Source organism: Panicum virgatum, chromosome 3N, assembly GCF_016808335.1.
Source record: "Panicum virgatum strain AP13 chromosome 3N, P.virgatum_v5, whole genome shotgun sequence".
NCBI classification, from domain to species: Eukaryota; Viridiplantae; Streptophyta; class Magnoliopsida; order Poales; family Poaceae; genus Panicum; species Panicum virgatum.
Genome location: NC_053147.1, coordinates 18,161,134 through 18,171,791, shown reverse-complemented (window position 1 = coordinate 18,171,791; position 10,658 = coordinate 18,161,134). Strand labels below are relative to the sequence as shown.

Sequence of the window (10,658 nt, the reverse complement as noted above, 5' to 3'; positions counted from 1 at the left end):
CAACACATCGACACCACGGGAAAAAATCCAGTTGTCTCTTGTCCACTCTTTTATTTCAAGCACTTACTTTCTTGTAATTATTCTTGTGCTTGACCTTAGAGATCATAACTTAGCTCTACTTTACTTAGTTTCATATCTTTGTTAGCTTGTGTAGTTTGCTTAGTTAGCCGGTTGTTGAATTGAGCCTTACTAGCTTTGCATAGGTTAAGGTTGCTTTAATTGTTTTAGAAATTTTAAAAAGGCCCAATTCACCCCCTTCTTGATCCATCGATCCTTACACTCTTCTGAATCTCTTCCTGGTTTTTCTTGCGCTTCTCCTCCATCTGTACTTCATGCAGCATTCGTTGCCACCTTTGTGCAGCCCACCTTGCTTGACGCTCCACGTGATCCTTATCCTGCTGAGATTGCTCGGTGTCTAACCACTGCACGAAATCACATAGAGGCGGTGGAGTCTTTCCCCAAATCATATTAGAAGTAATTACTAGATCTGAAAGTGACAAACTCTGATAGTGTTTTGTAGTACCTTTGCTCGGTCTTTGCCGTAATGATTGGGCGGGTCGTACTCGTAATTCTCGCACATGAAGAACCTCTTGCCAAAGTCGTCCCCCCAAAACCCTTGATTTCATTAGTTTGCACAAGGATCCGCAAAAACACATAGGCACCTGGACTCCTTAGGGGGACTGTTTCTGTCACCTTACTCCATAGAATGTAGGTGGATCCTGAGGATGCCATGGTATTGAGCCCTGGCAATCACAAGTGAGCAATCAGATTGCTAATATACTATATCAACATTAATCATTATCAGTAACTACACCTAAATGTATCACTAATCACTCCTAATAATAATTAAACTGATTGCTAAACTACTATTTCAACAAAATACTTTCTACAATTTTCTAACATTTTTTAATATTATCTTCCAATTTTTAAGACTTTCTAATATTTCTCTAATAATTTTCTAGTACTTTCTAATACTTAATCTAACACTAAATATACTGTATCAACGCTAATCATTACAAGTAACTGCACCTAAATGTACAACTAATCACTCCTAACAATAATTAAATTGATTGCTAATCTACTGTTTTAACAAAAATAATTACAACATAATCTATTTGTAAAGCGTAGAAGAATTTTGGTTACCTACAGTCGCCGGCTCGAAAATCCGGCAGGGCTTCGCCTCTCTCCCTCCCTCCCACTTTTTTCTTGGTTTCTGAAATTTTAGTGATGCAACCCTCCCTCCCTCTTTTTTTTCTTGGTTTCTGAAATTTTAGTGATACAAATGAGGGGTGGGGGGACCAGTCAACCCTTATATAAGGTTGGGAGAGCCAGTCGCCCTACAGCCAGGCGGCCAGGACCGGCCGCCCCGCTGCCGGGCGACCGGCTCTCAGGGACCTGCGCGCAATTTTCTCCGCGAATTTTTTTTCAGAAATGCCCCTGCCGCCCCGCTGCCGGGCGGCCAGCAGCGGGGCGGCCAGGTCCTGGCCGCCCGGCAGCGGGGCGGCTGGGGTATATTCCTGTAAATTTCCAAATCGAAAATATATTTTTGTAAAAAATGGAAATAAAAAAAAACCGCCCATGGTCGCACTCGCGTTAGTGGGCCGCATGCTAAGGCCGAAAAGATCTCACGAGTTATCGGACCAGTTTCCTCCACTCCCGTGGAAAGCAGCAGAGCGTCTTGACTGCGAAGTCGAAGTGTGCGAACTGCTAACGTGGAGAGCAGGAGGTGGCCACGCAAACTCCACGAGACGAGGGTCGAGGGAACGAAACCGACGCCGAGCCGTTGCTTCCCGGCTCGCAGCACCCGCGCTCCGGCTCGCCTTCCCTTCCCCATGGCCGCCTCCCTCCCCTCCCCGCCCCTCCACGCGCGCCTCCTCCCGCTCCCCCTGCTCCGAAACCCTGGCTCCGCTCTCCCCGCGCGCGGCGCGCGGCGGGTCGCGAGGCCTCGGCCTCCGCGCCACCGCTGCCTCGCGATGCCGCCGCCGTCGCGGAACGGGAGCTCCTCCTCGCCGGAGATCGAGTGGTGCCCGGTGCCGCCGGAGCAGCGGCCGGTGAACGAGTACGAGGCGCTCGCGTCCTCCCTGCCCTTCTCCTGGGCGGCGGGGGACCTCCGCGTCTACTGCTCCCGCCTCGCGCTCACGGGCGCCGCCTTCGCGCTCTTCGTCGGGCTCCCCGTCGCCGCCTTCGGGGGCCGCGGTGGGGCTGGCGGCGACGCCGTGCACCTCGCGCTCGGGGCCACGGGGTCCGGGATCCTCGCTGTCACGCTCGCCGTGGTGCGGATGTACCTCGGGTGGGCATACGTCGGCAACCGCCTGCTCAGCGCCACGGTGGAGTGTGAGGAATCCAAATTTGTTCGCCTTCCTGTTAGTTTGTGTTGTTGTAGTCTGAAATCCGTATCGTATTTGGTTCAGATGAGGAGACGGGATGGTATGACGGACAGGTGAGATGTTTCTGTTGATCGCGTCAGTTTCTGGTATTTGATCTGGTACTAAATTGGTTAGCAAAAATTGCGCCTAACTAAAATGCCCTCGTCTGTGACTGAACTCTGCTATGAGGTGTCAGTATATCATCAAAAGCTAACTTGCTTGGTTAGGCCGTGATCCTTTTAGTAAAATAACCTAGGATGAAAGGAATATGATCTAGGGAAGTTACCGGAATCACACAATCAGGAATATAACCAGTGCCACCGAACAGCTTTTGCAGTAGTTGCTCTCTCGCTCATCTTTATCAAGCTTGACGTTATTGATATTGAGTTCATAAAAAGTAGTGATGTGTTAATCTGCTGATGTGTTGTAGTACTACGACAAGTGCTTCTTTGGCAATTAAACAATGATATAGAAATGTGGAGTTATTTTTCATCCTGTGATATGTAGGCAGGTGTCTTAATGTGTATTCTTAAGATGGCCATAAAATTTGATTTTTCACATTTAGTCTAGATGGGTCCTGGTCTCTCACTTTGCTGATGTGATTTATTTTATATGTATAGTGCTGATTGGATTCTCGTATGCATGGAATTCAGTATAGTTAACTCATCATTAAGCAGCAGAATTAACTCTTGTTGCTAACATTGTTTCTTCTTGTTGGCAGATATGGGTTAAAACTCCAGAAGTTCTAGCTAGAGATCGGCTTCTAGGCTCATTTTCTGTAAGTTGTCCTTGTTGACTTCTTAAATATGCAATTCTTTTGTTATAGGTAAGATTTGTGCTTTGTTTTCTGAGAATCAACTCTATGCCATAAAGCTTAGGAAATCAATATTAGTACATGCACATGGCATGAGCTGTGAAATCTTTCGGAGATATGATCGCATTATGAATCATGCTCTGGATCTACATTTGTGGGTGCTATCTGGCACAGTCCTTTTCTGAAACATTTGAAATTGCCGTGCCAAAAAAAAACATCATAGCATCATTGCGAAGAATCTTTTGCATGCCTGCTAAGCACTGTATTTTTTACCCTGTTTTGTTATGCTCCAGGTCAAGCCTGTGCTGAGCAGAGTGAAGTTTACTTTGGTGGGTCTGGCAGGCTCCCTGATCCTCTGCATTCTTCTATACGTCAACACTGAGAACCCAAAGCAACCGTATGAAAATACGGGTGGGAGGGCAATCCCTGGAGTGTACAGTGACACTGCTGCAAGGTCATTTGAGCCGGATGCATTCTGTGGAGAACCTGATCTGTCTTAGCAACGGAAAACGTGTAGCATGGAAGATTTTTAGATGATGGAAGATAGTATTACAGGTTCTTGCCTTTGTAAAGGGTGGATGCATCCATTTCTGTTTGGATTTTTCGATCCATCAGGGTAATGTAAATATTTGACCATACGTAGTACTGATACATTTAGACACAACTTGTGAAAAATTACGGTGCTTGGCCCAAAATTCAAGGGCTAAATTGTGCTTGGATTGACTGAAATTTTGTTCTTCCGGGTCAATGCTCTCGTGAAGCGAAGCTTCCTGCTAACGGGCATGGCCTGGAAGCTGCAGAACATCAGAAATATACCAGGACAAATGCCAATTGTTGCTTCTTTCCCGATATGTCACTGTTATGTTGAAAAGAAAAATCTCTAGATCGGGAAAAAATGTTGGCTTCTACTAGCATTTTCTCTCAGAGAAGAATGTTTGAAACGCGGAAGAAGAAGAAGAAAGGAAACCAGCGTCCGTGCTGGTTCCGGTCAAACATACCGCGAAATTTTTTTCAAAAAAAGATGAATGCATGCATGGATTACTAAACGAAGTTTATTTGCGAAACTTTTTTACGGATAGGTGTAATTTTTCGAGACGAATCTAATGACGGTAAATAATCCATGATTTACTACAGTGATGCTACAGTAACCATCCTATAATTATGCGATCAAAGACCTTGTTAGATTGGTCTCGCGAATTTACTGAGGGCCCTGCAGATGGTTTTATAATTAGACTTCATTTAATACTCTAAATTAGTGGTCAAGTGGCCAAAAAAAATTTCACGAGCCCTAACCAAACACGGCATCCAAACGCCGCATCCAGAATTCCAGATCACCCCGAGCCCGAGCCGTCCGCCCCCGTCGTCACACAAAACCTCTCCCACAATTCCACAAAGCACCTCGCCGCTAGCGCTAGGACAGCGAAGCAGCTCTGACTTGTTGCAAGCTGCCCGCTAATCCCCCTCTGTCCAACCATAATCACGCGTCAATTACCCGCTAACCCCCTCCTGCCGGCCGCCGGCGCCTGGCCCCGCCTCGCATTCCCATGCTTAAATTATTTGGCTAGTGGAGGTTGATCCAGCTCGGCGGGCTCTGGAGGAGCGAGGGGAGATTCCGCGCGGCGCCAGCCCGGGATCCGATCGGCCGGTCGATGCTACGGGCGCGGGGTGGCGGGGCATGGCTGGCCAGGCTGCGCGGCGGGGAGGAGCTATGAGGCCGCCGAGCAGCAGCATGCGCGCGGCGCTCGCGCGGTCGCCGGCCGCCTCGTTCCTGCTGGCCGCGGCGGCCGCGGCGGCGGTCGTGGGCGGCCTGTACTTCTGGGTGGTGGTCTCGTCGTTCCGCCTCCCCGACTCCGGCGCCGCCGGGTGCCGCCCCGACGGCGAGGGGTCGTGGTCGGTGGGGATGTTCTACGGCAGCAGCCCGCTCGAGCTACGGCCCATCGAGCTGGTGGGTGGCGTGCAGCGCTCTCTCCTGGGCTGCGGCCTTCCGTGTGCTGGGATGACGCCGCAGGTGCTTACTGGTGTGTAATTTTGGTGGGCAGGAAGGGAGAAGCAATGGGAACAGCTCGGCGTGGCCGGTGGCAAACCCCGTGCTGACCTGCGCGACCCCGACGGAGGCGGGGTACCCGAGCAATTTCGTCGCCGACCCATTCCTCTACGTCGAGGTGAGCGCTGCTGCCTTCAGTGCTGCCGCTCTTCCCCGGGGTGGAATTCTGCTGTGTTTTCGTTCAAAAAAGAATTCTACTGTGTGTGGATGTAGCAATGGTTTGCAAATTAGCTAAGATATGGTAGCAAATCGTTGAGCAGCAAAATAGGTAAAATTCAAGTTGACTAACTGAATTGGTGGTAGTTAACTGACTTCCTTAATTCAGCTCCTTAATTTTTGAGGACTTGAAGTTTTGTTTTTGGGGTGCTTAGAGTAGTTGACTTGCCTGTTCAGCTGGTTACCTGGATACCATTTTCTTTGTCAGTGCCTTAGTATTGTGTGAAGAACAGTGTGTAACTTAGCCAAGGCATGCAAAGTTAAGTTCATCGAACACCTGTTGCTCGTCTATGACTCGCCAGTAATCTAGCATGGTTCAAAGTAGTTCAGCAATGATTTGCAAATTAGATAAGCTATGGTAGCAAGTAGTTCAGCAGCAATAGGTAACATTCCGGTTGACTGGCTGAATTGGTCACAGTAGCCGAATTCTTGAATTCTACTTCCCTATAGGGGGGTTTTCAAGGGCTTGCTGATTTTTGGATGCTTAAAGGCCTGTTTAGCTGATTATCAGCATACCACATTTTTTTTGTCAGCACCTTAGTATTGTGTGAAGAACAGCGTGCAACTTTCTCAGCCAAGGCATGCAAAGTTAAGTTCACCGCACATCTGTTGCTAGTCTATGGCTCGCCAGTAAGCTAGCATGGTTCAAAGCAAATTCTAGCTTATGATTATGATGACCCAGGGAACTGTAGTTGGGGGAAGGATTACGACATTGTTGGAACAAACACCTTTACATGCTTTCTTAGGTACATTGAATGTTTGAAACCATTAGAGTAAAACTTGATTTGTAGAAAGGTCTCATTGCCTCATTGGCATCTACTACTTGATAAAAGCATCATGCCTTGGTTGAATATGCACAACCAAGCCATAGAAGAAAGTTTTGCAAATGCTATTTTATCAACCTAGAAATGCATTCAGCATAATTATTTGCTGAGTCATCCAATGAGTCGCATTCTTGACTTTAAGATGCTACTTTCCAGGGATGTCCCCCCCCCCCCCCCTACTAACATGCCATGCCTTCTTTTGCTCTTTTTTTTCCTGGAGTTTGCGGTCTGATATTGTACTGCTATGCATCTTGTAGGGGGATACACTATTTCTCTTCTTCGAGACAAAAACAATAACCTCAATGCAAGGTGATATTGGAGTTGCAAGAAGCTTTGATAAAGGTGCAACATGGGAGTTTCTTGGCATTGCTTTAGATGAGGCATGGCATCTGTCATATCCATTTGTGTTCAAATATGAGAACGAGGTAGATCCTTATCCGTCATACTTATTACTGATAAAAATAGTGACCATTTCTGAAGATATAAGTAAACTAACTTTTTCTCTTTTAGATATACATGATGCCAGAGGGAAACAAAAAGAAGGAGCTGCGCCTTTATCGCGCTACCAAGTTTCCCCTTGAATGGACATTGGAGAAGGTGCTTGTCAACAAGCCACTCATTGATGCCTCATTAGTCCAATTTGAGGGATACTGGTGGTTATTTGCTTCTGATTTTACACGGTATGGCACTGAGAAGAATGCAGAGCTTGAGATTTGGTACAGTAACTCTCCTCTGGGTCCTTGGACTGAGCACAAGCAAAACCCAATTTACAAATCAGACAAAAGTTTGGGAGCTCGAAATGGTGGGAGGCTCTTCATATTTGAAGGATCATTGTATCGTCCAGGTCAGGATTGCAGTGGTACCTATGGACGGAAGGTTAAGTTGTACAGAGTTGAAAAGCTAACCAAGGAAGAATACAAAGAGGTCCCAGTAAAACTTGGGATTGAAGAGCCAAAGAAAGGTAGAAATGCATGGAATGGCATGAGGTACCATCACATGGATGCCCAACAACTTGCGTCTGGTGGATGGATTGCTGTAATGGATGGTGATCGTGTGCCTTCAGGCGATTCAACACGACGTTCTCTCTTTGGTTACATAGGCTTCTTGTTAGCTATTGCTCTTGTTGTTTTTGTGGGTTTTGTGAAAGGTGCAATCAGTTGCTACATTCCTCCAAGCTTCTGGGTTCCTCTGACAAGGAGAACTGAATTGTCTCGTATCTTGCCTGGGCACCGGTTCAACCAGAAAGTCCGGAGATATTCTACCAATATCGGCAGATATTTCTCTTCTACCAAAACAAGACTCAATGAAAAAACTTGGTCCAATATGCTGTTCTTTTGGGCAGTTGCTCTAATTGGTATCGTGAATGTGTGCATTGCTGTGCATTTCTTATGTAGCGGCAATGGTGCTGAAGAGGCGTACACATATAAAGGGCAACACTCTCAATTCACGATGGTCACAATGACATATGAAGCTCGTCTCTGGAACTTGAAGCTATTTGTTGAACACTACTCGAGATGTGAGTCTGTTAGGGAGATAGTTGTCGTTTGGAACAAAGGTAACCCTCCAAGCAGTGATGCCTTTGATTCTACTGTTCCTGTCAGGATACGAGTTGAAGAGATCAATTCTCTCAACAATAGATTCAGGGTTGATCCTCTGATAAAGACCCGAGCTGTTTTTGAACTGGATGATGATATTATGATGACCTGCTCTGACTTGGAGAAAGGGTTTAGGGTCTGGAGAGAACACCCTGAGTGGATGGTGGGCTTTTACCCTCGGATGATTGATGGCAACCCATTACAATACAGGAATGAGAGATACGCTAGGGGTAAGAGGGGATACAATCTGATCCTCACAGGAGCTGCGTTCATGGACAGTGAGTTTGCGTTCAAGAAGTACTGGAGCGAGGAAGCTCGTGAAGGGAGGGACTATGTGCACAAGAACTTCAACTGTGAGGATCTGCTGATGAATTTTCTATATGCGAATGCAAGCTCCTCCAGGACCGTGGAGTATGTCCACCCGGCATGGGCTATTGACACATCCAAGCTTTCTTCTGTTGCAATCAGCCGAAACACGCAGAAGCATTATGATATCAGAACAAATTGCTTGGCAAAGTTTTCCTCCATATATGGCCCCCTCCCTCAGAAATGGGAGTTTGGCATGCGAGAAGACCATTGGGATAAATAGTGTGACAAAGGTGCAGTACCGAGCAATGAAACACATATGCTTCATCAAGATTTTTTGTTGATCCCATGTAAAGTTTTATAGTTATAGCCCTTCTGGTACAAATGCCCTGGCCTGTGATGTACGTATTAGATTCGTACATAAGAACATAAGAACATCGTTGCAGCTGGTAGTTTTAATTTTCAACTCTTTCAACCTCATGACTCATGTATGTACGTGTACCAGTCTTTCGTTGCCACCGTGAGACCGTGACCGCAGTTGCCACCGTACCGTAACGCGTTGTTTGTTCCAGCGTTCTGTTTCTGGAACCCGCGTTGTTGCTTCCTGGAAAATGATATCTGTCTTGCTCAGCAGTTGCCACCGTGAGACCGTGACCGCAGTCGCCACCGTGTGCGGTGACCATTCTTCACAGCGGGCGCACGCCTGGCCGGGCGTCCGCGCCCACATCCCTGCGGTGCACGACGCCTTCCGGGACGCGTTCGCTACTTCGCTCTGGACATGGGCGCGACGCAGACATCATCCACGACCAGGTCGTCAAGGTGACCGACGAGCGCGCCCCGAGCATGATCCGCCCCCAGCACGTCCTCCGGTGGCCGCTGGCAATAACACGTGGTCCAGGTCTCCAGGGAGCAGAGCACGGCGCCGGCGCGGAACGCTTTGAGGCACGGTGCGCGCCGTGGGTGGCGAGACCGCGCGCGCCGCGAGGCCTGCCGTCGAGCACCCCCGAGACCGACAGGCCGGGGTAGAAAGCCCAGCACCTCCGCGTTTGGCAGGCGCCGCGGCCGCCTGGCGATCCAGCAGGGCCGGCAGGCGGCAGCCGTTACAAGCCCTGTATCTTCAACCGCAAGGGCCGCCATGACGGTCTGGTGAGTGGTGACCGCAGGAACCATCCATGGCGCCATGCCCCACCGACCACCCAGAGATCACAAAATCCCGATTTGATGGCTGAGAGGACCCGCAAAAATCATAGAAAAATGCACGTGAACGGTTCATGGTAGTATTCATCAGCCTGCAAAATTTGAGGATCCGATTCGATCTTTGGAGTGAGAAACAAAAAGGAGAAACTTCTGCTAGGGTGGACGGTATCTCATTTACCGTCCACCCCGGGATCCCCCAAAACCGCAGGTTTACGGCGGCTGGGATGCGCTAAAATCGCGAGAAAATTCACGTGCAAGAGGAATGCAGTTACGCATCATCGTGCAAAGTTTCAGGCTCTGGTGTGATCTGTCGAGCGAGAAAGAAAAACGAGAAAATCCGCTAAGGGTGACGGTAAATGAAATACCGACCAGCCTATACACCATGGGCTACCCCTCGACGCCGGACGCGCGCACACGCTCGTGCACAAGCACGGCCATGTCCTCAGATTCGCGGCGCCATCATGCAAGCCGAGCACGGCGGTCCGCCGCGCCCGGTTCCTTGGCGAGACAGTCACCACCGGCTCTAGCAGGTGCACGATGCGACTTCCGTCACCCATTGTTCTTCGCACGGGGTGTGGGCGCGAAGGGGAGATCGTCCTTGAGACCATGGCCTTGGTTATCTCTAGAATGGCCTAGAACGCATTTTGACTACCAATTAGGGATGTTAAATAAAGGCAATTTATAAAACCAACTTCAGAACTTGTGCTAGGAACTTTGAAAAATTTAATGAGATATTTGACCGTATGATTAGATGATAGTTACTGTAGTATTACTGTAGCTAGTTATCAATTAATTAACGTTATTAGATTCATCGCGAAAAATTACACTCATCTCTGAAGAGATTTTGCAAATAGACTTTATTTAGTACTTATGCAGAGCATAGAAGACACATTCTGGAGAAGCAAACGGGCCCATGAACACGCAGGCGGCCACCTCTTTCACGAGCCCGCCTGCGCCGTCCCACGACACACGGGACACCGCCAGGCAGGTGACCAGCGGCGGCCCGTGGTCTCGACAGCGCGCGCACCATGCCATTGAGCGCGTTCGCGTGCAGAACGCGCCGCCCCCGAGGCCGCTTGCCCAGCAGCAGCATTTCGCCGCTATAGCATGCCCTGCCCGGTGAAGGACACTCCATGGCTGCCGACGCCGACCAAGAAAAACTCAATTTGACGGAGGCAACGAGGCCCATAAATCAAGGGAAATTTCAAGGTGATCGGGGAGCGTGGTTACTCATCATCGCACGAAGTTTCGCTTGCCGAAGTGATCTTTAGCGGGAGAACAAAAAAGATGAAATTG

At 48.7% G+C, this 10,658-nt stretch overlaps 2 protein-coding genes across 2 annotated transcripts; both read left to right on the top strand.

The window, feature by feature from the left end:
• Positions 1-1,720: 1,720 nt before the first annotated feature.
• Positions 1,721-4,021, top strand: LOC120664790 (protein CONSERVED IN THE GREEN LINEAGE AND DIATOMS 27, chloroplastic-like). Its single transcript, XM_039944127.1, has 4 exons — positions 1,721-2,334; positions 2,412-2,440; positions 3,088-3,144; positions 3,474-4,021. The coding sequence occupies exons 1-4, from the start codon at positions 1,833-1,835 to the stop codon at positions 3,678-3,680; spliced, it is 795 nt and encodes a 264-aa protein (XP_039800061.1). The 5' UTR covers positions 1,721-1,832; the 3' UTR covers positions 3,681-4,021.
• Positions 4,022-4,481: 460 nt separating this feature from the next.
• On the top strand, positions 4,482-8,667 carry LOC120664789 (glucosamine inositolphosphorylceramide transferase 1). Its single transcript, XM_039944126.1, has 4 exons — positions 4,482-5,125; positions 5,220-5,342; positions 6,522-6,689; positions 6,775-8,667. The coding sequence occupies exons 1-4, from the start codon at positions 4,856-4,858 to the stop codon at positions 8,446-8,448; spliced, it is 2,235 nt and encodes a 744-aa protein (XP_039800060.1). The 5' UTR covers positions 4,482-4,855; the 3' UTR covers positions 8,449-8,667.
• The last annotated feature ends 1,991 nt before the right edge of the window (positions 8,668-10,658 follow it).